Source organism: Rattus norvegicus, chromosome 7, assembly GCF_036323735.1.
Source record: "Rattus norvegicus strain BN/NHsdMcwi chromosome 7, GRCr8, whole genome shotgun sequence".
Taxonomy (NCBI): Eukaryota; Metazoa; Chordata; class Mammalia; order Rodentia; family Muridae; genus Rattus; species Rattus norvegicus.
Genome location: NC_086025.1, coordinates 69,822,009 through 69,849,461, shown reverse-complemented (window position 1 = coordinate 69,849,461; position 27,453 = coordinate 69,822,009). Strand labels below are relative to the sequence as shown.

General features: G+C 44.6%; 1 protein-coding gene across 1 annotated transcript; it reads left to right on the top strand.

Moving 5' to 3' along the window:
• The first annotated feature begins 759 nt into the window (after positions 1 to 759).
• Positions 760 to 23,058, top strand: Ywhaz (tyrosine 3-monooxygenase/tryptophan 5-monooxygenase activation protein, zeta). The gene is made up of 6 exons (NM_013011.4): positions 760 to 809; positions 3,401 to 3,705; positions 18,541 to 18,664; positions 19,277 to 19,440; positions 19,522 to 19,617; positions 22,003 to 23,058. Exons 2-6 carry the CDS (start codon positions 3,412 to 3,414, stop codon positions 22,060 to 22,062), a joined length of 738 nt encoding a protein of 245 aa, NP_037143.2. The 5' UTR covers positions 760 to 809; positions 3,401 to 3,411; the 3' UTR covers positions 22,063 to 23,058.
• Positions 23,059 to 27,453: the final 4,395 nt, after the last annotated feature.

Below are 27,453 nucleotides of genomic sequence, written 5' to 3'. Positions count from 1 at the left end.
AACCCTTTCCCCGCTCCTCCCAGCGACCACCCATTGTCCCCGAGGCTGTCACGGTGCGGACGCCGAACTCGCGACTGGAAGGGCAGGGCGTCATTCAGCCTCGCGCTTTTCCAAGCCTTAAAAGGTCTAAGGCCGCTTCCTGCAGCAGGCAGGTAAAGCGGACCGCGGGAGGGAGCAACCGCGCCCGCCCCGCCCCGCGACGGCGGGGCCGCTGCCCTGCTCCGGGGTTCTGATCACAATGCCCTGGCAGTAGAGCCGCTGTCACCCTGCCCTGCAGCCTGCCCGCCGCCATTACCAGCGCAGAGAGAGGGCGGCCAGGCGGGAGGGGGTGGGGTGGGGAGATGCGAAGGTCCCGGATGTGCCCGCCAGTAGAGGTGGGGGCGGGGAGAGGCTTCCTTCCGCGGGCCGCAGGGGCGGGGAGGGAGGGCAGCTCGCGGGGGCGGTGGGGAGAGAACTGAGCACGCGGGTGAAGGCAGGGTCTGGAGCGGAGCGGAGCGCGGGTACGCGCTCTCCTCCGCTCGCCCTCGGGCGCGGGCGGGCCGGCCGGGCGCGCGCAGGGGAGCGGCGGTTGCGCTGGGCCGGAGAACTGTGGGCACCAATCAACGGTTGCCATAGCAGCGTTTGACGTCATCGTGCGTGTGGTGCCCCTGCTGCCGGGGCTAGTGATTGGAGGAAACCCCGTGTCTGCGGAGCGGCTGTAGCCTGTGAGCAGCCAGATCAGGGACAGAGTCTCAGCCTCGCCGCCACCGCTGCCGCCGCCCAGAGACTGCCGAGCCGGGTCCGTGTGCCGCCACCCACTCCGGACACAGGTGAGAAGCCGCCCTGAGTCGGCCTCCGCTCCCTTCAGCCCTCCGCTGCGCTGCGGGCCGAGAGGGGTCTCCCCTGGAGGACCCGGGCGGCGGCTCGGCTCCGCCGGGCCCGGGCAGGCGCCCACCGCCGCCCCCGGCCGCTTGCTTCTGGCCTGCCCGGCTGCTCATCGCCCCGTTCTGGTCCCCGGGTGGGGGTGGCGGATCAGGCGCCCACGCGCGATACCCAGGGGCTCCTACTCCCCAGGGCGACCGCGATCCGCCCCCGCCGGCACCCTGCTTCCGCCCGCGACTGTGACTCGGTCGTGGCGCAGGTGAGGCCGCCCCCACCCGCGGTACCCCCGCCACCCCTCCCCCACGCGGGGGGCAGCCAGGTAGCATGCGGGGCGCTGGGGTGGGGCTCGTCGGGGACCCTGAGTTGGGCTTGCTGGGTCCCGCAATGCCGGAAAGGACTCTCGGGGCGCGCGGTGGGGGAGGGGCGCGGCCAGAGCTAGGCATGGGGTCACAGGGGCTCGGGGTCCCCAGCGTCCCGGGCCGGTGGGAGGTGCGCATCCTTCCCGGAGCCCCGGCCCCCTAGTGGGGGCTGCGCCTGTCTGGGTGGGGCCCTGCCCCTCCCCCTACCGCAGCTGTCCGGGCTTCGGGACTCCGGTCGGACACAGGCGGAGGGGACCCTGGGCGGGAGCGGGGTGTGTCCGGCGCGGGTCGGCCGCGGTTCCGCTTCTGCGGGCGCGGATGGCATCGGGCCCCCGGGAGGGTGAGTCGCTCTCCCTCCCCCCCCCCACCATCCGACTGGGGCGGGTGCGCGGACTGCTCCACCCTCTGCCCGGGTTGGGGGGGGGATTCACAGTCGGAGTAGGTTGGGCTCCTTGACACAGTTCCGCCATGACAAAGAGAGTCGGGGACTAGCGCGGAGGCACCAGCCTGGGCGGAGCCAAGGAGGGGAGGTGGCTGCGGATGGCGCGGACGCCAGGACTAGCGCTTTAAAGTCACCGCTGCGCGGTTTCGGTTCGCCCCACCCGCCGGCCTCGGGCAGCTAAGGGTTAAGTGGGTGCGGCGAGTATTCCCGCAGTCTGAAGGCGAGGTCCGGGAGCACTAGTTTTCCTGTGAGAAACCTAATCCACTTCCCCTTATACGGGAGGTTGGCAGAGGAACGTTTGTACTGACTGGGCTTACATCATTTTTTGGAAGCAACATTTACCAGAGACGGTTTCTGATGTTAGATTTCGAGACCCCGGGGGGGAAGTATGGGTTCACAAATTTTAAATAGTTGATGCACTGAAGGTACTGTGTCTCGAATTTAAGCTAGCTCCGTGTTTCTGTTCTGGACACTGCTCGTTTGGCCAACCAAAAAGAGGTCGTCCTTTCTGGAAAGGGAAAGGAAAGGATTTGATAATTTCCATGGTGGGCGGCTGTGACTCTTATGCCTTTCGATGTGCCTTCAGGTTGTGACTTTTTCTTTATATTTTGTGGGATCACTATATGATTTAGAATCTTGCTCTTGACATGGTTGAAGAAATAAGTAAATTGGAATCTAGAGATCGTTGAAATTGAGCAAAAGAAAACTGAGAAACTATGAAAAAGAAGAGCTTGAGTACTTCTGTGACTCGAGCTAGAAATAATGCGGTAGACATTGGAAGCACTCGGGTCCTTCCGTGTGTTGTAGACTCAGTGCACACTCATAGTAGGAAGTATGGGTGTGTGCTGAAGCAAGAGGTCATACAATGCCATATAGAGACAGATTTGGTCTTGGCTTTAGTGAGTCCTAGTGGTAGTGTGTTCAAGATGTCTTAAGCAGCAATTAGCCAATTATCTTGAGATAATTTTTATTCCATGATCAGCTGGCAAATGTTACAAGTGTAGTAGATCAGGGTTGGGGAGGTGCTAAATAAAACTCAGTCACTCTTGGTAAGAATATATACATATAAAGGTTAGAGTATATGAGTTACATTACACTGACATGACTCACGATTCTGTAGGTATGCACTTCATAAGCATTGTAGATCCCAGTCCCTACCCTAATCCTTGATGCCCATGCACACACCTGAGGGTCCCTACCCACAATCCCCTCATGCCCATGTACACACCTGAGGGTCCCTACCCACAACCCCTTCATCCCATGTACACACCTGAGGGTCCCTATCCCTAACCCCTTCATCCCCATGCACACACTCGAGGGTCCCTTCCCACAACCCCTTCACCTCCATGCACACATTTCGAGGGTCCCTACCCACAACCCCCTTCACCCCCATTCACACACTCGAGGGAACGCTGCTCAAGTGGGTCATTTAGTGGTATTAGGATCAAGTGATACTTTGGCCAAAGAAAATAGAGGTGGGTTTTTAAGTAGCTTATATGTCCATATATGCTTTGATCTTACTTGAAATTGGGATCTTCTGAACATCTGGAACATGCAGTTTGACTAACCCACTGTTAATATTCAGACTATGCTAGTTTTCTGGTTGGTTTGGGGGCGTGGGGGTGTTTTAATTCCTCAAGCTAGGTTTGAGATGCTGGTGTGCCTTATTTACGACAGGTATAACGAGTGTGTGTTTTTCACAGGAGTTTTCTGAGTGTTTCTCTTGTTCACCTTGCAGAATATCCAGTTATGGATAAAAATGAGCTGGTGCAGAAGGCCAAGCTGGCCGAGCAGGCAGAGCGATACGATGACATGGCAGCCTGCATGAAGTCTGTCACTGAGCAAGGAGCCGAGCTGTCTAACGAGGAGAGGAACCTTCTCTCTGTTGCTTATAAAAACGTTGTAGGAGCCCGTAGGTCATCTTGGAGGGTCGTCTCGAGTATTGAGCAGAAGACGGAAGGTGCTGAGAAAAAGCAGCAGATGGCTCGAGAATACAGAGAGAAGATCGAGACGGAGCTGAGGGACATCTGCAACGACGTACTGGTAAGAGTCACTTGCTTTGGCTTCAGAAATGCAGGGGGGCCTTTGTGTCTTAAAAATTGTCTATTATAAATTAGAACTTGTTGTTTAAAAGATGCTATAAATAGAACAACTGCAGATGAGGTCTGTAAGATAAATGTAATAATGTTTGCCATGCAGGTCAAGTTAAAGTGGAAAAACCGTTCACTGACGGTTTGTGTTCCTATAGTGCTAGGACTGATACTCATAGACGTGTACATATTAACACAGGGATTTTATACCGCTTGTTTTATGTAAGGAATGTGCTATAAGCTCAGTCTAGAGCCAGCTCCTGTCTCTGGATTAGCCATTATAGTAGAATGAGTCCACTGGAGAAAACTGGTTTGCAGTTGATTGTGTGGGTTTATCTGTTGTGAGTCAAACTGTGACTGGTAAACAATGAAATACTCTACTTGACTGTCCAGTCTTAGTACCTAAGTATTTGGCACCCACTGTGCTTCTAGGAGCTTAAGAGATGAAACAGTACATTGTGTGCATTTCCTATTTTTTAAGATAATGTGGGGTATTTTGGGAAGGGGTTGTTTGGTTTTTTTATTAAGAAAAATTTGAGGGTAATCTAATAGAAGACTAATCAATTACTTTTCTGAGGCAGAATCTGTCTTACCCCCAGACTAGGCTTAAAACTTATGTTGGCTCTGCTGTCTCAATCTCCCAAATGCTTGGGGGTCACTATATATACCTTGCAAATTAGAATACTTTTAAGACTGCCTTTTTCGATAAAAAAGTTTTGATTTCTAAATTGTACTTTTTGTTCTTTAAAGCTTTTTAAAGATTGAACCCATTTTAAGGTAAAAAGTCTTAAGTGGCTTTTGCTTTGGGTACATTTTTTTTGTTTCTTTATATAATAAGAGGTTTATGACTGCTGTTTTTCCAAGGTTAAAAAGTGCTATATTGAAGCACTTTTGAAATTAGGTAATTGAGAACTTTAAGACTGGACAGGTAGCCATCTCAGACTGTCAGGTACACACCTGCTTTCCTTGCTGATCTGTTTATCACTAGGTTTTATTCAGCCTAATAGGTTTTGTGTAAGTACTGGTTTATATTTTGGTTTCAAAGGGTATACTTAACAGATTGTACTTTCTCCTGAGACAAAAACATCTTAGGGATAAAAGAGACATGCTAACATTTACCTCTATGATCTTGCTGCAGGCAGCTCCAGGTAGGTGTTTGCATATTTTCCACAGGCAGGATATAGAGAAGTTCTCAGATATTTGTGACTTTTCCTAAGGACCAGGTGGCTTCTACTGTCTCCTGGTTTCCTGTGAAGAAACTGCAGTTATCTGTAAATAGCCTCTTCTCAGGGTTCTTGTCCCTTGCTGCCTGCGTGAGTGCCTCCATCAGGATACTTGCAGCTCTTCACAAGGTCTAAATGAAGTTTCCCCCTTGAAAGTTGATTTCCTCACTGCATATGTAAATGGCTTAGAGAATTGTAAGCAAGCTTTTGCCCCTAGCTCAGTCTTTTCAGAAGTATAGCTTTGGTTTATTACATGCTAATAATGTTAATATCAGTGCTCAGATGCCGTTCAGTGGCTCCTTGAGAAAGAGGGCAATGGAATTAGGTCAGCAGTATTGCCGGAACTCCAAGGCTTTCTTTGTTTTTGCTTTTCAGCTTGAGAAGGCTCAGTAAGTAAATAAAGTGGACTTCCTACAGGGCTTTTCTAAAGAGGTGATGGTGACTTAGAAATGGTTTTCATAAACTTCTTTCTTCCCTTTCTAGTGAAATAGAAGAGTAAAATGTAGCCAATACTTCCCTTAGTGGGAAATGCGCCTTTGTGCTTTATGAAATCGTGAGCGTGGTTTCTTTCTCTGCTGTTGGTTGGTATCATCAATGATGAGTGCAACCTAATTGTTACATTAATCACCTACATGGCATTAGCCGAGAAAAATACTTGTGGCTCTTGAGCACCCTAATCTAGCTATAGTGTTTAATGTGTCATTTAATAAAAGTAGTCTAAAGGGAGAGACTGCGCTGTCACATGGGCGCTCTCGAGTGTGCTCGTCATAACGGATTTCCCTACATAAAAGGACATGTTCCAATCTTCTGACATTTGTTAGAAGTCGCAGTGTTGAGTCTCATGTAGATCAAACTTCTTCCTAAGTGAGAGGCCCCAGTCGTTAGAGATATCTAGTAATAATTCCTCATAAACCCAAAAGATACAACCCCAAGGGGGTAGTTTATGCAAGTCATAGTAAAATAGATTAATATACTAAAAACCTATTTCAGACTTTAAATATATTGTGATATGGAAAGCTGGAGGGTGGTTTTTTTTTTTAACTACAATTTTACAGTGTAAGAAAACTTGAGTTCAATTTAATAGGAATAATGTGTATATTGTCCGTTGAGTTGTCAGGAGGAGAGTCGGTTAGGTGCAGTTGTTGGGCATAGATTTTTATCTCTAGCCCTCAGAATTATTATGTATTAACTAGTGCAGGAAAAAGATAAAAACCAGGCAGCTTCTGTGTTTCTGTGTGTGTCTTGGACTTTAATAATTGCTATACAGTTGATAATGACTGAGTGTCTCCTATATTGAGAATAAAGACTTGACAGAAGAATGTTCCTGGTGATTGTCACCCATTCCACTGCTTTCTAGATATGTGCGTGTGGCTTTGTCACATGTGGCTTTCAGTGTTTTAACACTGAAAGGACTAAGGTGATCAAGTAGATAGAGTGCCTTCCAGGAAGAGTATGGGGAATGTGTTTGATTGGTTAGGTTTCTCATCTTAAAAGATGGTATTCAGTGAGAAATTTTACCTATTTGAGAAGGCAAAAATGATAGGTGGAGGGAAATGCTGAGGGGAGAGGAGGTGGTACTTGTTCAGTGTCCAGAGTGGAGACAACCAACACTGCACATCATCACCTGTGAGGAATCCCTAGGTGACCTTGTAAAACAGAGTGCGGGCATGTGCAGACAGGACTGTGAGTGAGACAGGGTGAATTCAGGTGAGAATCAGAATGAAAAAGAACTGCAGAAGCCTTAGGGACTGAGGAGATGAGGGTTACCTCTGAACCTCTTCCACAAAGACGTTTATATGCTTTGAATTCCAATTCAATCAGGAAATAAACCATATTGGGGTTGTATTATCTTACATAGGGTTGGTCTCCCTCTCCCTCCCAACCCCGCCACCCCCCTGTAAGCTCATTGGTCTGCCGTTGTACATGTGGCGTTCATAGTTGGCTTAATAGATTATCTTTGAAGTATGTGTCCTATTGCCTATTTTTAATGTAGGGTTCAGATGTCGGCTTTCCCTGTGCAGATGAGGTGAGGAATGTTCTTACATGGTCCATCTTTGGGATGTGTTTCCTCAGTGAGATGGGACTTAAATGTGTGATAGATAGGCCATGTATGATGTCGTACATTTGGCAACAGTAAGGCTATAAGAAAACAGTAAAGCCTGTGATTGCATTTAGAAATAAGTATTGCATTTAGTACATTGGAGTGGTTAGAAAACCTAGCTTGCAGGGTTGGGGATTTAGCTCAGTGGTGCCCTGGGTTCGGTCCCCAGCTCTGAAAAAAAAAAGAAAGAAAACCTAGCTTGCCTCAGACATTTTATTCAAGTTTTGGGCATTAATGTTTATGATGAAATCATTTTAAACATTCTTCTCAATTAAGTGAAGTTTAACTTGACATATTAAATGAAGCTTCTTTCTGTAAGAGCTGTTCTCTCAGCCATTGTTAGAATGTTAGTCAACATTTGTATGTTTAAAAAAACCTCACACACACACACACACCCCAAGACCCCCTTTTCAGTAGTTTCCCCAAGTGCTGGGACTAGGAGGAGAAATGGGCATTGACCAGATGGTGAATGTTATGATAGGATTAAGGATTTTAAAAATCATGGGAAACTTTTAAAAAGAAATGACAAACTTTGTTTGGAGTAGGGAAAACAATAGTGGTTGTTTTAGAACTTGGGGATCTGGTGGCCCACACCCTTCATCCCGAGCACTGGAGAACAGAGGCAGGCTGTGTTTAAGTCTAACCAAGGCTACATGGTGAAATCTTGTCTCAAAACACAGCACACCACACCCCAGAACCCTCCTTTCCCCAAAGAGAGAAAGGTAAAAAGGCTGTATATTAGTTATTTTTCTCAGCATAACTCTGGAAGGGAAGGTTTATTTGGGTCCAGCATTTAAGTGCAGTCATTTGTGGTGGCAGTAGATCAAATCAGTTGGTCCCATTGTGTCTGTAGTCAGGCAGCAGAGATGAGTGTTGATGTCCGTTCACTGTCATCCCCACCCCTGGGAGGATGCTGCTGACCTTCAGGGTGAATCTTCCCTTTGCAGTTGAACCCAGAATGCCCAGAGGTGTTTTCTGTTGCTGTGATGAAACACCCTGACCAAAGCAACTTATGAAAGGCTACACTGGAGCAGGAGCTGATACAGAGACCCTGGAGGGGAACTGGCTGGCTCCAGGCCCCTTCAGCCTTACAGAGCAGTGTTCTCAACCACCCTAATGCTGAGACCCTTTAAAACAGTTCTTCATGTATGTGGTAACCCCCAATCATAAAATTATTTGTGTTGCTATTTGGTAATTGTAATTTTGCTACTGTTACGAATTGTATCAGTTTTCTGATGGTCTTTGGTAACCCTGTGAAGGGGTCACAACAAGGTTGAGAACAACTGCTTACAGATCACCACCCACAATGGGCTGGGCCCTCCCCTGTGAATCGAATCATTAGTTAAGAAAATGACTACAGGGCTGGAGAGATGGCTCAGCGGTTAAGAGCACCGACTGCTCTTCCAGAGGTCCTGAGTTCAATTCCCAGCAACCACATGGTGGCTCACAACCATCTGTAAGGAGATCCGATCCCCTCTTCTGGTGTGTCTGGACAGCTACAGTGTACTTATATATAATAAATGAATAAATCTTTTTTTTTAAAAAAAAAAGAAAGAAAATTACTACAGCTGGATCTCAATCGAGGCTCCCTCTTTTCTGATAACTAACTTGTGACAGTTTGACATAAAACTAGCCAGAACAATTGACCTTTGTCAACTTGACATACAAACATCACTGTTAAGCCATAACCTTTTTTTTCTTCCCCATGATCACATATGTATATCAATGTTTTTGTTATAAACACTTCAAATTTTAAGTTCTACAGCCTTTAAAAATTCAAACGCTTTAAAAGTTCAATCTCGTAAAATCCAAAGTCCTTGTAAAATTCCAAATTCCCTAAAAGTTCAAAGTCTCAACTGTGAGCTCCTGTAAAATCAAAAATAAATTGAATACTTTCTTAATTCAAGAGGGAAGGACCAGGGCACAGTCACAATGAGACCGATTCCAAAATTCTACAGTATAAAAAAATCAATGCCTACTACCTAGGATCTACTCACTATCTTTTGGGCTCCTCCAAGGGTCTTGGGTCACTTTTGCAGCTCCGCCCTATGCCACACACACAGCTTGTCTTCTAGGATCAGTCTGGATCCACTCCAATATTCGTGCTGTTCTGGTGGTCGTCCCACAGGACTGGCATGCATGCATCTCCAAGATATTGGAGTCTCTTGCTGTGACAGCTGCACTTTCACCAGGAACCTCTTAAAGGCTCTGTTCATGGTGCCAAGCCTCAACTTGTCTGCATGAAGTCCTGGGCCTTCAACTGCCACTGAGGCTGCACCTTCACCAGTGGCCTCTCCTAGTGCCAAGCCTCAGCTGCTCTCCATGGCCCTTTCATAAGCCTTCAAAACCAGAACCATCTAGGTGGCTCTTATACTACCAAATTTGTCTGCCGACTTACGCATGGCACAACCTCGGCTGCCCCTGGGAACACAGCTTCTGTGTGCTGACTCGCAGGTTCAGCTTCTCAGAAAATTTTCTTCAGTGATATTGGTCTCTTAATCACTGCTAATTTCTCAGCTCCAGCTAACTAGTATCTATTGTCCCAGTAAAGCAAAGAGCTTTCTCTTAAAGGTGCCTAGTCTCTTCTTGGTCACAGCTGAGAGTCTTCATCCCAGCTTACCCAAACCACAGAATCTTAATTCAAAATAGCAGATATACAGTGTTTACTCTCTCCAACTCCCCAAGCTGGGCCTCCACGGTCTGCATTTTTCTCAACACTTTTCTTCCAAGCTCCCACAGAACAGCTCACCAAGCTTTGAACACTCAATGACTTTTCTCTTCCAAAGTCCTTCCACAATTCTCCCCAAAACAACTTGGTGGCCACTGTCACAGTACCCTACTATCCTGATACCCATTTCTGCCCTAGTTAGGGTTCCTGTTGTGTAATGGAACGGCATGACCAGAACACCTAGGGAAGGAAAGGTATTTGACTTACACTCCTGTCTACACTGAAGGAAGTCCGAGCAGGAACCTGGAGGTGGGATTGATAAAGGCCATGGATGAGAGTCCTCCTATCTAACTCCTGTCTTGCTCAGCATGCTTTTATATCAGCCCAGGCATGGCACCACCCCCTTGGGACTGGGCCCTCCCCCAACAATCACTAAGTAAGAAAATGCCTTACATGCTTGCCTGCTGCCTGATCTTATGGAGACGTTTTCTTTATTGAGGTTCCCTCATCTCAGATGACCAGCTTGTGTCAAATTTGACATTAATGAGCTGATGGAGAAAAACTCATTAATAATAATTTGGGGGCTGGAGAGGTGACTCAGTGGTTAAGAACACTGTCTGCTCTTCCTAAGGACCTTGGTTCAATTTCCAGGACCCTCATGGCAGCTCAAAATTGCCTGTAGTTCCAGTTCCATTAATCTGACACTCTTACACAGACATAAATACAGACAGAACACCAGTGTACATAAAATAAAAATAAGTTATGTGTAAATTTTTGCAGAATTGGATTTGGCTTCTGGGGCATCTTTAAGTTGTGAAACACTTAGGCTTTTTCTTTGTGGCTAACGGGAGCTGTGTCCAGAAAACAGCCGTGTCTTTACAGTCCTGACAGTACTGAGGACCATACACTTTCTCTTGGCTCTAGGGAAAAGGTGATCTTTGGCATATTTATGCTAAAGGGTGGGGTTTTCAGAGTCAAAATTAAGGATGTTCTAATGTCAACTAAGTTGGATCAGTATTAATTGATAACCATTGAACTTCTAGTAAGCTGCTTAGGCTTGTCCGGGATGCTTGGGACTCCCTACTGTGTCTTCCTCTTAGTCCCCATAGCCTCCAGTACTGTGGCAATTTTAAATGGAGGGAGCTCATGTTTGTAGGGTCTTAGAATAGCTGCCTCTGCTAAGGCCAGAAACTGTTTTCTTGAAATAGCTGCTTCTGATCCTCTTGTGCAAACTTCTATTACCTTGGGTGCTGCCTGTTTACTATTTCTACTATTTTATTCATTTACATTGTTGTGTACAGTGCGTTTCCAGGTGGTACCTAGTTATACCTTATTAAGGGTAAATTTGGGGTGTGTGTGTGTGTGTGTGTGTGTGTGTGTCGGGACAAGTGGGGAAGCTTCCCGAACCTTTGAAAGCCCCATGATGAGGCTTGTCCCCAGGACATTTGTCCCTCTGACCATCTAGTAGACCCTCAGAGGATTTTGTTGTTTCAGACAAGGTCTGGCTGTATCCCTGACTGACCTCAGAATTTGTAGATATCTAGGCATGTGATACACTACACCTAGCTCTGTCTTAATGGACAAAAACAAATTATAATATCCCCCCCTTTTTTTTTTTTTTTTAAAAGACAGTATTTTGTATGTGTAATAGCCTGCCAGCCTGCCTGCACCACATTTGTCTGGGGCCAAAAGAAGCCAGATGAGGATATTGGATCCCTGGGACTCCAGTTGCATGAGCTACCATGAGGACACTGGGGGACTAGAAGCCGGGTTCTCTGTAAAAACAAGCCAGTGCTCTTAACCACTGAGCCGTGAAAAGATTCTTTTAGTGCTGTGTCTGGCTTGGTCTTTTCTCTATACTGTTAAATAACATTTTTTTCTTTTAAGATTTATTATGTATAAGTACCCTGTTACTGTCTTCAGACACACCAAAAGAGGGAATTCCAGAGCTCATTAAAGATGGTTGTGAGCCACCATGTGGTTGCTGGGATTTGAACTCAGGACCTCTGAAGAGCAGTCAGTGCTCTTAACCACTGAGCCATCTCTCCAGCCCTAAATGTTTCTTACAGTTATCTTCATAAAACTTTTCATTCTGCCTATTTGCTTGTCTTTGCCCAGATCCCACAAAGCCTTTGGCTTAAGCTGGTATTGTCCCTGATGGAAGGTTCACAGCTCTCATCTCTGACCTAAGGACTTCTGAGTCCTTACTTTCAATGATTCCCTTCCACTAAGGCCTGCAAGTAGCTGGAGGTAGACTTTGGGGAAATGGTCAGAACCTGGGGGTGAGGGAGGGACAGGTGTTGATGAGCTCCTCAGGATGTTTTTAAATAAAACTGCTTTTTAAGCCGGGAGGTTGCTCAGCAATTAAGAGCCACTTAGATCATTGGCTGATCTTCAGAAGGACTCCAGTTTCATTCCTATTGCCGTGGTAACTCAGAATTGTCTGTAATTCCAGTCCTAGGAGATCTGACACCTTTTCCTGGTCTCTGCTGGCACCAAGCATACATACATGCAGGCAGAATATCTTTATACAAAATAAATTTAAAGCTAATTAAAAATTGTTGCTCAGTTTAAAGTGACGAGCTTAGATCCCAGAGGCCAATTGTTTTGACAGTGTAAGCAACTTTACATTTAATTTCATGTACTTAACCAGAACCATGTTCTTTTCGGTAATGGCTTTCCTTTCAGTTACCCTTAGCTCTTGTCTGAGAGCATTGTCTTCAGACTGTTTCTTCAGTCATATCACAAAGATAATGAGAAGCCTTGCATGCCTAGCTTCTATGTTAGTTTCTGTACGGATTTTTATGGTTAAGGGCAGGTTTGCAGACTTCACGGCCCTGTAGTTAATATTTATTGACTGGCTGGCTGCCCATTTTTTGTAAACCCTGTGTCATAGAAGAGTAGATATAAAAAGCCTCTCCTTGTAAGTCTCAACTGGAGAGGGAAATGACTGTACACAAATAGAGGGGGCTCACAGGGAATTTACAAGATCTATAATGTGCGCAGGTTACAAACACTGTTAAAGGGTTGGGCTGGGGTGTGTGTGGCTCATTTGATGAAGGGGATGCACCTGGGTTCCATCCTTAGGCAGTGTAAAGGGCATAGTGGTGTTCGACTGTAATCCCAGCATGCCGCTTCTGGGTGATGGTTGAAGGGCCACAAGTTGAACTCCCTGTGTCATGTAGCTAGTTTCAAGGCTAGAGCCTAGGCCAAAGAGACTGTTGAAGGCCAAATCTTAGGTGCCATGCTCCTGTAATCCAGTACCTCAAGCAGGAAATAACAAATTTGAGGTCATATATAAGATAAAACCTTGGCTCTGAAAATGAAACTGTAAAAGAAACTGAGACTCACATTTAAAGGGTGCTGGAGAGTTGACTCAGTTGATAAAACATGTACTGTGTGAGCAGGAAGCCCCGAGTTCAGATGCCCAGCTCTTACTGAACTATAGTCCTCTCCTGGGGAGGCAGACCCACAGATTTCTGCCTCGCTGTACTGGGGTCCAGGTCTAATGACAGACCCTGTTCCAGAAAGAAGGAGGGAGGGAGGGAGGTAAAAGAAGGAAGGTGGAAGACAGCTAAAGTTGACCTCTTCCCTGTCTGCACACACAGGTCCATAATGGAAGCTTGGTAATGGGACCTTGTTTGTGAGGCCCAAGGTTATGCTGCTTGCAAAAGGGTCCTGGGGAGAGGGAAAAAACATGCTCAGGGGTGTCAGGGATTTGTCAACAACTGGTGAATTGGTGCCTGATTGTTATCTATATTGATTAGCAGTTACAGTTTGGGTGTGGCATTTGCCTGATGGTTGGTTAGTTATTTTGAGGCAGGCTCTCATTCTGTAGCCCAGGCTGGCCTTAAATAGAAATCCTACCTAAGTGCAAAGCTCCCCCAGGGTTGTTAAACAGTAGTTCCTCCCCATTCTGTTTTCCCCGAGTTACAGGGGTAATGCCTTCCTGAACAGATGATGGCAATGCTGTGCTGTCTCCCCTCTCCCAACTGGTCAAAGCAAAAAATGCATTCCATCAAGCATTAAATTTTGTAAAGATGGTTTGCTTATTAAATTTTTGGCATAGACTGCCATTTATGGTATTTTAGGGTGCAGCCCAAGGGATTATTAATGTATCAGCTCTCTTGTTGGTTTTAAGACATTAAATAAAGGTCTGCCATGTGCTTATTGCTGGGACTGCATTGGAGGTGATCACCCTCATCACTCTCCATATCCTCACATCCGCCCTTTAAAGGTAGCTGTGTCCATGTGACCTCACACACAACACTCAGTGTTGCCATAGGAAGCATCATTAGCATGTTTTGTGAGCACTTCACTAATTGGTTAGTTTGGAGCAACCCTGGTTACAATTTGGGAACAAGTGCCCCTTCAGCCACAAGGGGGAGTAAGAGACTAAACTCAGAAGCAGCAAGCCTGTTAAATTCATGGCTTAGCTTTCTGTTATATATTTTAAGAGAACTAGAAATGATGGTAAATTCTGTAGGTCTACAGAATAAAGTACTGGGGAAACTTTACGTGGGAAAGAATTGCCCAAGACTAGGAATGTGCACCATGTCCTCCTCTCTGGGGGTGTTTTGGTGTCATTGAGTGATGTGGCGATACACTAAAGTAGAGGAGTGGGTTTTGGAGTCACATTACAGTTGAGCTGCATTTTCAGAGTTTAGTTCATTAGTTTTAGGATCATTGTGAGGGTGCATGTAGCTGTGTGTATGACTAGTCTTGGATAGTGCACACTGGATTTGAAGTTGTAGTCCTGTCTCTACCTCCCAAGTGTTGGCACTTATGCCCAGATCTCTGTTTTTTGAAATAGGGTACAATTCATGCCAAAGCTCAGGCCAGTCTCACACTTGGCGCAGTCTTCCTCCCAAGTGCTAGGGCTATAGGCACAAGCACCAATCTGTTACCCTCCTGCAATTGATGCAGTGCTTGTTCTAAGTGTAGAAAGCGAGAGCTGTCTCCCCATGTTTACTCATGCATCACTGCTTCTGTGCTGCCTCTGGAATTTGAAATACATTTGCACCTAAACCACAGGACACTTCTTTACTGGAGTCAGTTTTCCTTCTTGGGGTGGGGGGTCTTAAGCATTAAAATCATGTCACCAGTCTTGGCACAAGGCCTTTAACCATCTTACCTGCTCTTAAATTTTTTAAGTATATTCGTGTTTTGTCCAAGTGTGTGTCCGTTCACTGAGTGGGTGCCTGGTGCCCTTGGAGGCCAAAGGAAGGTACTAGATCCCCTGGGGACTGGAGTTACAGATGGATGAGAACTGCCCTATGGGGAGCCTTGGCAGTCTGGAAGAGCGGCCAGCATTCTTAGGTACTGTGCCATCTCTCCAGCCTGTTTTTATGGTTTTAACCGGGAATCCAACCAAATTGTTTACTTACAGGTTTTTCTTAAATACGACATTGGACCACTGTTCTTATCAGATGGTTCCAGAATTCTGTTCCCTTACACCCTTGAATCACTGTCCTTTAGTTGGGCAGCTTTTCCATCTGCTTTTCATGGTTTTGGTCTTTCCCCCGTTTCCTGGTACACTGTCCTTTGATTTGGTTTACTTTTGTAATTCTTAGTTAGATACTTCAGGCTTTCTTAAAGTCAGAGGAGGAAATGTACTCTCAAATATCTAGGAAATCTGAAGGTTGATGATAGATTGGGGAACACTTAGCATATTGGGGACCACTTAGCATATTGGGGACACTTCTGGGATTAAAATGGAAAGCAAACTGAAGTTAATGTTGCAGTGAAACCGGGTGAGTGAAGAGTGATCCTTGTACTGCCTCAATGGCCAGTTCTCACTGGCCTTTGTTGCTCTAGAGTGAGTTCCCTTGGCTCAGGCAGGTGGGCAGACACTGCTCTGTGGCTGCTGCTCCTATCACGGGTGCTTGCCCGGCACCGCGTGTGTGTCGTCCTGGCGAGCACTCAGCATCAGAAACACAGATTTTTTTTTTTTTTGTCTTAGGAAACTACTAATTATCTGATAGTGTCAGCCTTAGTTTATATTGTATCTTAATTGTCTAAAAGTTAAATAGTGAGCTTCGTTTATTTTTATATTTGAGAAGTGGGTCTTTAAGGCACTAAGGTCATAAAAATTGTTCTACTGAAGGTTGTTGTAAAATTCTCTTTTTATTTAAAGTAGGCTGTTGAAAGTATGCATTCATTGTAATTCAGTCAGAACTTTATTTGAGCATCTTAGAAGCAGGCAGCATAATGGATTTGGGGGTTTGTTATTGTTGTGTAGCTTATAAGATTAAAAACCATGAGGTCCTACTACCATAACTACTGTAGGACTGGGGCATGATCACTTAAGCCCATGAATTCCGGTTTACACCTGGACAGTATTGAGGTTGTAGCTCGAGAAACAAAATTGACTGTGTGAAAGTGAAAAGGTGTAAAATTGTTTTAATAATTGTACCTACTCCAAGAGAAAAAACAAACTCAGCCCTGCCATTTTCTCTACCTTGCAGTCTATTCTGTATTTATGTTCAGTGTTCACTAGTCCCTGGCGACCAAAGAAAGGATAAGTCCTTGTTCTCCTCAAACTAAAACCTTTAGAAGTAGACACGATGTAAGTGGAACTCATGCGCTTATTTAAAAAAATAGGTTTAGGAAGAATATGTTAGTATTGAAAAGTATTTTAGTACAAATTATTTCCTGTTCTTTTTGAAGAGGGTGGACAGTATAAACAGTTGCTGTATTTTAAGGTGAGCAGTGTATAGTGCGTTTCTACAAAGTTACAGGCATTAACAGTGATGTGCCCGCACTTGGGAGTCATTCTTCACTCGTCATCCTGTGCAGCCATAACTCTTTCCAGTCAAAGCAATCAGCATTATTGTCTACTGTCTTCTTGTTTTCTGTGTGGGCTGTTTTGTTTTTTATGCATGTGGTTACACCATGTACATGCCTGGTGGACAAGGGTGACAAGGGTGGCCAGATTCCCCTAAAACACAAGTTGCAAAAGTTAAGGAGCTGCCATGTGGGTTCTGGGAATTGAGCTTGGGTCCTCTGGAAGAGCTTCCTGACTGCCAAGCTGAGCTCTTGCTATCCTCACTGCTGTTTTGAACATCAGCACTTACTGTCCAAAAATAACAGCTAAACTTCCTTATCAGGAAGCAAGACAAGGCAGGATTCATTGAATCCTTTACTGCTATGTGCTCACAGTTTTTAAATAAAAAAGATTGTATAGTCCTTGGAACTAGGAAGTTACTGTAACCCCTGTGTTGACGGCTTTTTCTGTAAGGAAGATGGGGAGATGCTGCTGTCACTGACATGAGTAGATTCCCAGGCCCCATACATGTGGTGGACCTGTTATAAGTTGAAAGTGACTTTTTCAGATGTTTTTGGCTGCTGTTGGTTTAAATGAAAAACTCATGGTTCTGGAAGCCTGTGATTATCCCCAGAAAATGTGGGTGTGCATCCAACTAGATGGTTTTGTTCATGGGGTCCTTTTAAGAGAGGTTTAGACATTGTGGTTACTTGGTTGGCACTCTGAAAATTAATGAAGTGAGTCACTTCAGTGTTGAGGCTGAGGGATTGCTGTTGGGTCTGTTCCTGCAATCTTCAGTAAGGTGGGGGGGTTGGTTTGGTTTGGTTTTTCAGAGGTCTCTGTAGCTCTGATTGTCCTGACACTTGGCTCTAGCTACACTCACCTGGAGCTCACGAACTGGCTCCTCTGCTTCTCCAGTGCTAGATTAAAGATGTGTGGCCACAGCCCTGCTCAGCGTGGTTTCTAGGAATACAGAAATTACTGATAAAAAGTAGGTTGCTAATTCCCACTAACATTTATCAATACTGCCTAAAGGAGTTTCTGTCATAACTTTAGGTTTTTACATTGCACCCTCCACACACTCAAGTTGATTCTGTGGCTTTGCTGGGCCAGTGCAAGGTCACTGAGACACGTTTCTAGCCCTTTGGGTAGTGTGTTATTGTTGGGGGGGGGTTGTTTTTAGAGGCAGGGTCTCTCCATGAGTAGTACAATCTATGCTTGAACTCAGAATGCTTCTGTGTTGCCTTTAAGTGATGAGATTACAAAGGTGCCCACGCCAGCTGCCAATCATGTACTTTATGAGGGGTGGTCACTCAGTTAACTGTATCTTTATGACCTGTCTACATTCATAGAGTAGGCAGCAGGATTCAAGTGTATTCACTTATGTCCCCCATCATTAGATAATAGATACTCAAATCTTTTCAGAGAATAAAAACCAGAATCTAAGTACTCTTGGAAGAATTGGCTCATCTGGGGTTCAGCCCAGATGAGCAGGAACATCACCTTGATTTCAAAGCAGAGGTATCCAAGGGAGTGGGTATGGTAAGAGACTGGTTTGTTTTTAAATTCACTCAGTTCTACCTTTTTCTCTCCAATGCAGTTACATCATCTACTTGAAATTAGCTATAAAAGGTTGGTTTTATTTGGTGTGTGACAATTCCAGTAAGCTTTAAGTTGTTAATAGTTTTAAGCAAAGCTACAGGATGAAATTTTACCATTTGTGATGATCTGTAGATAAGACCAATTGCTATGCTGAAATTAACAAGTGTTTTTTTTTCATCTGGCCTTTCCCTGCCTTGAGTTGCTTATTGATTTACTACACTTTTGAGACAGCATTGGTTTGCAGTCGAGCTTGGTCCTCATCCACCACAGTCCTCCTGCACCAGCACTCTAGAATGCTGTGCTGTTAGAAAAACTAAGGTTTTGTTTTGAAATCTTTTACAACTGAGTCTATAGTGTTTGCTTAAGAAAAATACTTTACTTTGATTTGTAAGTATTGTCTTAATATTTCTGTTTCTTTTCTTCTGAAGTCTCTTTTGGAAAAGTTCTTGATCCCCAATGCTTCGCAGCCAGAAAGCAAAGTCTTCTATTTGAAAATGAAGGGTGACTACTACCGCTACTTGGCTGAGGTTGCTGCTGGTGATGACAAGAAAGGTGAGCTGGTTTTGCTTGGTTGAGCTTATATACATCTTCTTTTCTGTTATGTTACTTAGAGAACTGAGCACTCTTTCTTTTTGTCTTGTGTTTTTGCCTGTTAGTATTTTGAACTTGAAGCTTTCTGAAAAGCTGTTTGTATAAGAATGTCTCCTCGATGTTAACAGAGGTTAACCTCAGAGTAGAATGAGGAAATCACAAGATGGTGATCAGATGGATGTGTGTATGAGTGTTTGCCTGCATGTGTTTGGGCACATGTGTCCGATACTGTTGTAGGTCAGAGCAGCGCGATTGGATCCCCCGGAATTGCAGTTACAGACTGTTGTAAGCTGTCCCTAGGGTGCTGGGAATCAAACCAGACTGGGAAAAGTAGCCAGTGTTCTTTGCCTCAGAGTTATCATTTCAACTCAGCTCCACTCTGAGTTGCTTTTCTCTTGACAACAGCGAGTGACTAGTGTGATCCAGGACAGCATTGTTTGTTTTAAAGAGTATAATTTGGATAAGACTGTCAGAGCGTATATTTCAGAGGACACATGCAATCTTAAATGAAAAGTTTGGCTTAAGCTGCAGCATAGAATTTGAAAGTCCATTTCACTGTGTTGCATTATCTAGGAATTGTGGACCAGTCACAGCAAGCATACCAAGAAGCATTTGAAATCAGCAAAAAGGAGATGCAGCCGACACACCCCATCAGACTGGGTCTGGCCCTCAACTTCTCTGTGTTCTACTATGAGATCCTGAACTCCCCAGAGAAAGCCTGCTCTCTTGCAAAAACAGTATGTATTTTACCTGTTACTTGGGAATTGGGCAGTGTTCATTATTTGAATTCTAAGGTGTACTTTGTTTTGCATTTGTAGGCTTTTGATGAAGCCATTGCTGAACTTGATACATTAAGTGAAGAGTCGTACAAAGACAGCACGCTAATAATGCAGTTACTGAGAGACAACTTGACAGTGAGTACCTAAGACAGTCTGAAGGGTGTGGCCAGATAACTGAATATAGCGTCCTATCTACTGTTTACAAGCTTACCAAGAAGAAAACTACCTTATTGAGAACATTGCCAGTACTTATGAGAGATAGATACCTTTTGGGCTTAACTTATCCTAAGTTACTCCTTTCTGTTTCAAGTCTTGAGTAGTTTCATTTTTTTCACCCCAGAGTCAGTCATGTGCTTACTCAGCAGAAGTATCCAGGTTTCTTGTGGTGGAGGAAGAATCATGAGTTAGTTACAGGCTAGCCTGGACTACTTAGTGACAAGCTTGCCTAGGCTACATGACAAGATTCTATCTCCAAAAAACAAAAACCCAACAACAAAAAAAGTAAACTTGCTACTATTGGTGTCTAACTTGTCTTTGAAGTTGGTTTTCTTGTCCTTTAGTGTTGTGCATGTTTGGTGGGAACAAGTGCACCCCTTGCTTGCCTGGTCTCTAGCCCAGGGAAAGGTGGGGTTGATGCTCTGCTGTGCTGAAGGTTTGAACATGAACCCCATATATACCATTGTCTTAACCAAACTAAAACAACAGTTCTTGAAAATTCATTTAAATGGTTATTTATTATTTAAATAGGATCCCAATAAAGCCATGCTTATGGTTGGCTTCTTGGGTTTTTCCTTCTTCAGATGAGTAGTAATTTGAAGTTTTGAGGCTTGGGTGAAAAAGTTACCCAGCATTTGCTGTGTTTCGGGGAAAAGGTAGAAATGAGTGTCTCTGGTCTATGGGCTACTTTTCTGTGTGTGTTCAATTTGTCTAAGAGACTTGTCCATTCTTTATGTGTTTTACTTCCTGTTAAAGTCTGTAGCTAAAATTATTTTACTAACTCTAACTGGGGTTGTCTACAAACTTAAGAGACTTAAAAATAAGCAAGGGTTAATATGGAATTGACTTGCTGTGCATGCTGGAGGTGGGATTTGGGCCTTCTATACACTAGGTGAATACCACTGAGCTGCATCCTGCCCAAAGGAAAGAAAAGACGTCAAATATGAAGCACTTGATTCGTTAGCTAATTTCTAATTGTAAGAATATATGGGGGGGGGTGAGTGTAGCTGTTGGAAAAGTGCTTACCTGCGGTGTGTAAGACCTTGATTATGGTCCTCAGTAAGCTAAAAATTTATTTTACTTGCTGAGCATGGTGACACACAGCTGTTATTTTAGTTGGTGGGAAGCTTAGGCAGGAGAAATACAAATTCTAGGCAAAGCAAGAAGAAAACTAGCACTAAGTCTTACATGTTGTCTAGGCTTGCGTTGAAGTGATGAGGTGGTATTTAAAGTAGACCTTAGGCCTAGGTGTGTCACTACTTTTAGGGGCTCCTGATTGAATGCTCCTCTCATCCATTGGAATTATGGGGTGAGTGCAGGAAAGAGTGTCCTAAGCAGAGTGAGAAGGTCAAGGAGCAGCTCTGCCCTGAGCCTTGTTAGACTGCTGTTGACAGCGTGACACCCAGCTGACACAGCCAGTGCCTCACAAGAGACTATCCTGATTGTAGTGTGTAAGGTTTATACACAAAATGTAAAACCATTAAAGGACAAGGAGGGAACAGACAGGAGACTGTTGTCCTATTCGTAAGCACACAGTCTGGAAGAAGATACCTGGCCAGCTATGTGTGACTTTGAGTCTGTTCTAGGCCAAGTGTGGAAGGTGATTTGGGGAGAATATATTAGGTTAGAGGGTAGATTCCTTTTTTCTCCTTTTTAAGTTTGGCTTAAAATATTTTACCTGGAAACAGTTGGGACTATTTAGAACTGTATTAGCTTATTGAAACACTATAACAGTAATGAGAAGTTAATAATGAAAACCATAATCCTGCCATCCTACGACACCTTTCTTCTTTTTGGTAGAATATTTGCTTCTGTCCATAACATTTGTTAGGTTTGTTTTGGGTCTGGGACATTGTCAGGAGAGGCCAGCTCACCCAGCTCCAAGAGTGAGATCTTTCTGGAAAACACTCTAAAAACCATTGGCATTAGAGCTTTGGTTTTACATATTTGAGAGTCAGAAGTGAGAGGACTGGCTGGCTCTGCATTAGGCTCTACGGTGGGTTTGGGGCTGAGGCTGGGCAAGCCATTTATGGCTTAGTGACTAAGCCACCTTGTCTAAAAGACTGAGATTTCCACTTCCTGCCCATTAGTTACTTAAATCTGTTCTGTTGAAAGACAGACAGATGTGCTGTGTATCTGCCATTCCCCGGGTCAGGCTGTCCTTCAGTGATGCCCCAAGCTTTCTGACTAAAGCATGTAGTCACAGGCCAGACCCACCCTTAACATGTGTACAGAAGGTTGGATGCTGGTTTTGTTTCTCCATCTGAAGTATGCTGAAAAAAATCTTTTCCCTTTCTTTACCAGTTGTGGACATCGGATACCCAAGGAGACGAAGCAGAAGCGGGAGAAGGAGGGGAAAATTAACCGGCCTTCCAACCTTTGTCTGCCTCATTCTAAAATTTACACAGTAGACCATTTGTCATCCATGCTGTCCCACAGATAGTTTTTTTGTTTACGATTTATGACAGGTTTATGTTACTTCTATTTGAATTTCTATATTTCCCATGTGGTTTTATGTTTTAATATTAGGGGAGTAGAGCCAGTTAACTTTAGGGAGTTACTCGTTTTCATCTTGAGGTGGCCAATATGGGATGTGGAATTTTTACATGAGTTACACATGTTTGGCATAGTTAGTACTTTTGGTCCATTGTGGCTTCAGAAGGGCCAGTGTTCAAACTGCTTCCATGTCTAAGCAAAGAAAACTGCCTACATATTGGTGTGTGCTGGCGGGGAATAAACAGGATAATGGGTCCAGTCATGAGTGTAGTCTGTGTGGGTACTGTAAGGCTTGGAGCACTTGTGAGGCTGGGACACGAACACCCTGTGGATGCACGCTAAGACCGTGTGTCTGCGTGCACACCCTTGACCACAGCTCCAGAAGTTGTCTGTAGACAAAGTTGTGACCCAATTTACTCTGATAAGGGCAGAAACGGTTCACATTCCATTATTTGTAAAGTTACCTGCTGTTTGCTTTCATTATTTTTGCTACACATTTTATTTGTATTTAAATGTTTTAGGCAATCTAAGAACAAATGTAAAAGTAAAGATGCAGTACAAACGAGTTGCTTGGTGTTCCCGGCTCCATGCGGATCAAGCACAGCGGTAAACAAAATCCCATGTATTTAACTTTTTTTTTTAAGTTTTTTGTTTTGTTTTGTTTTTGCTTTTGTGATTTTTTTTCTCTTTTTGATACTTGCCTAACATGCATGTGCTGTAAAAATAGTTAACAGGGAAATAACTTGAGATGACGGCTAGCTTTGTTTTAATGTCTTATGAAATTTTCATGAACAATCCAAGCATAATTGTTAAGAACACATGTATTAAAGTTCATGTAAGTGGAATAAAAGTTTTATGAATGGACTTTTCAACTACTTTTCTCTACAGCTTTCCATGTAGATCAGTCTTTCGGTTTTGAGACTTCTCTAAAGGAAATTGTTCTCCTTATTCCCTCTTGGCAGCTAACGGGCTTTTACCAATTTTGAATGCAAAGTTTATCATAACAAAAACGCTAATGTAGCTTCCATTCTCAGCCACATCCCCCACATTCTTCCTCTTACTCCCTCAACAATGAAAGTGGACTTTTATTGGGGGTGGGGGGTGATTGGCAAAAGGTAATGTGTTCCATTGAAAATTGTGGTCTACGGCGTTTTCTAACTTAGGAAGCCACAATGTTCTTGGCCCATGTGACTGACACTGGGCAGCATTAACCGTTAAGTTCTGTGCTTCCAAGTCACTGTTGGTTTTCAGAATTTCCTGATGCTCTTACAACCTGCCTGTCTGGGATTCCAGTCCTCTATTTCCATGTCGGGCACAGGCTCGCTTCCCTTTTACTGTCTTGTCACCAGCCATTCCAACTTGGTGGCCATGTATTTGGGAGAAGGCCGCATGATCTTCCTGGGTCCACTCAGTGTCTGAGATCCCACTTCCTTCCTCTGCTTGCATCCCACAGCCTCTCTTCATCCTCCCCTGCAGCCCAGCTCCTCAGTTGAGCTTGTGTTTATCTCCCTGGAGACCCTGCCCTGAATGGTCTGTCACAGTCTCCCTTTAAAATCCTTCCTCCTCCTCTCCAATAAAGATGGGGCTAAGTCACACCCAGAGCTCACACCCCACCGAGTATTTCCTCAGTACTTTACAGAAAACACCAAACAGAAATGCCATTCTACAAGAGGTGTGTTTTTCCTTAGAATGTAAGCTCCTCAAGAGCAGGGACAATGTCTTCTGTATGTTCTATTGTGCCTAGTACACTGTAAATGCTCAATAAATATTGATGATGGGAGGCAGTGAGTCTCAATGGTGAGGGGAGAAATTCCAAGCATGTCCTGGCTCGCTCCATGATGATCCGGTCACATTCTGGAACCCCATTCCTTTGGGACAAATTAAACAAATCCTGCATTCAGATGAAGTGCGGTGGGCCGGGGGTGGTTTCCAGAGAAATGAAATCACACGTGTGGTGCCACAAACCCTCTTCCCTTACAACTCATTACCTTGATTTTGCCTCAGCTCCCAGGCTGAGGAGAATTAAAGCAGTGGACAGCAGGATGTCATCTCATTCGAGTAGCTTACAAGTGCTGCCTGAAGCCTGTCACATTTGCCTAATTGGCTTACTCATATGCATTAGACATTGCTAAACCAGTTTGACTCTGAAATTGTGATTCTTACCTGCTCTTAGTTACTGATGTTTTTATGAATAGGGCCCAGTAGATGAAGAAAGAATTGCAACCTCAAATTTCCCACCCTCTGGAATTTGAATAATAAATTTGTTTTTAACTTATTTCCCTAATTGTCCCAAATCAAGGCTTCATGTCTGTTTTGTTAATACAACATAAAGCCAGGAAACTGTTGAATTCAGTAGTGTTGTGTGTGTGTGATACTGCAGTTACACCTTTAAACAGACCAGAGCTGTGCTGTGCAAAGCTGAGTGGCAATTCCGTGCTGAGGCAAGAGGAGTTTTGACCTCGGGCTTGTGTGGTTGACGGCTGGTCCTTTCTCATGCTGCCAAGAAGGGTATGGGTAACAGCATTGAGGGAAAATAGACTAAACTTTGTATACTTGTCTCACAAAGAATATGGGTCCCACCATGATCTAAAGCTTGGGTTAAACATTTAAGAACACTCCCACTTGGGGCATTCGTGGGGTGTAGAGAGGAGAACCAAGCTTTGTTCGCAGCCTAAATGCCAATATTGTTCCTAATGCTTTAGATAGAGCCTGTTCTACATAGCTCCTCCTTGCATTCTCAGTAATTCTAGTGTTTAGGTAAGAGCCCAGGAATAGGTATTTTCAGCAAAACCTGTGAGTATTAGTATGTCAAAATAGCTATAAAACCTGCAGGAGTGGAGGAAATGTAGATACACGGGAAATGAGGGTATGCTATACTGAGTCAAAGGAAGGCTAGTTCTTTTGGCACAGTAAAAAGTTTGTAAACTAGTAATATAGATTATCAAGTTTTTCTTCCATTCTGCCAGGCACAAAAACTGAGGGCAAGAACAGACAAACTAGGATGTAGACCAGCTAGGCAACAGGGAAGACAGGAGCTGCTGGAATATGGCTGGGGCCCTAAGGCCATGCTGCTGGGATTACTTGCAGCACAGCCCTGCAGCTTTTTAGCATGACTGGGGACTCCGTGCTATGAGGTCAGGCCACTGACAGCGGGTCCTAGGGTGAGGAGTCTCAGTGGTCTAGTCAGTCACTGGTAAGTTACCTCCACTCACATACCATAAGTGAACTCTGTTGCACATACAAGGACATGAACCTGGGAGGTGGAACTAGTTTAAAAGGAGAGGTTCAGTGGGGGAGGAGGGTGACGAGTGGATCTAATCAAATATATTGCCCACATGTATGAAACAGTTTTTTAAAAGTGGATACATGCATTAAATTGCAAAAAACAAAGTTCTAGGCTAGCTTGGTGATATTGATGCGTAAAGAAAGCTTTTTTAAAGTGTTAGCCAGAAATTGTGCATTTTGAATCATACAGCAATGTAAATTCAAGGCATCTAGAAGTGGCAGTCAGGGCTTTGCAGAAGATTGATAAGAGTGTGTAAGATATATTCAATAAGGGAGAGGCCTTGATCCCAACACCTCAAAGCTGAGACAGGAGATTGTGACATGGAGAACAGCCCTGGGCTACATTGCAAAACCGCGTCTTATCACTTAAATGTAAATAAATGTTTCGCTCTTTCCAAAAAAAAGAAGCATTACCTCCCGGAGGAGAGCACTTCATCCTGGTGGTCCCCTTGTAGACCTGACTCCTAGAAATCTGGGGTGTGCATGAGAAAGCCGGGAACCATCCATATTCACAGCTACTGTGACTGGTTTAGCAAAAAAGCCTAAATACATCCAAATTAGTCTGATAGTCTTCAAGGGTGAACATGAATCAGTTATAACCAGACAGGATCAAACATTGGCAACAATGCAGAGTGAAAAGACTGCTTCCAGGATGGAGATGACAGCTCATGCCACTTGTCCTCCAGCCCCAGGAAACCAAGCCACTAGTGTCCTCCAGAATCTACTCACATACATGAACATCATTAAAGATAGTAAAATCTCTTTAGAATGCAGCTTTAGGGGTTGATTTGTTTCCGGGGTTTTTTCCTAAAGACTAAAGCATGACTTTAATGCAAACGTTAACCAAAACAAGCTTACTTGTACTAGGAAGGAAAATATTTTATGCCTGATATCAGTAGACAGTAACTTTGATTTTTCTAAAGGACTAATTCTTATTTTTAAAAGATGTTGCTATATATTATTGGTGTGTGTGTGAGAGAGAGGGAGAGGGAGAGAAAGGAGAGAGTAGGTATGTAGAGGTCAGAGGACAACTTTTGGGAGTTGGTTCTATCTATCATGGACTCCGCCTGGGGTTGAATTCTTTGTGGCAAGCCATTTTACCCAGGAGGCCATGTCCCCAGCCTTTTATTCTCTTAGAAAGGAGACTGAGGAGAGTAATCTTAGGTGAGGAAGCAGGGGTGGGAGGTGTGAGCTAAAGGGTATGTGGGACAGGAAAGAGGAGTATAACTGAGGGCAGGGAGGACTGGAGGGCATTGAAGTGGTGACAGGGAAGAAATAGAGATCCTTTGTTTTAAATGTCAGTGATGTCTCATGCTGGCTAGATTTGGAATTACTAGTAACAGTAAAAACATGATACGAAACAGAGGTGGGATGGGGCATTGGGGGAGAGACAGTGGTGCGATCAAATATGATCAACCTTTGTATGATTGAAATTTAGGAAAAGTTGGGAATACATAACAGAAAGCAGATCTTGGCCGGATGAGTTGGCACAGACTCAGGAGACAGAGGCAGAACAATTGCCATAAGTTCAAGGCCAATCTAGGCTACATACTGAGAACCTGTCTAAAACCATCAGGGCCAGCAAGATGGCTCCGCAGGTAAAGGTGCTTTCTAAGAGCCTGTAAGACTGTCCCAGGACCCATATGATGGGAGGAGGAACCCAAGACCTGACAATTGTCCTTGGACCACATGGGTTGGGGTGTTGGGGTTCTAAGCCTGTGCAGTCATTTCTACAGTCACAGGGGAGCGAGCCCAGGCCCGTCTGTGAGTGCGCTGGAGAAAGTGCAACCACAGCTACATCTCCATGACCGCTCTCTCTGAAGAACTTACTGTCTGACATTAAATGTGGGCCATTGGAGAGGAGACCAGCCCTTACCTCCCACCGGCTGACACCTAAAGCTTGCACAGGTGACAAGGACTTCCTTCCAAGCTCTGCTTCAGCGGTTGAGAGGATCCTGATAACAGCCAGGGAAT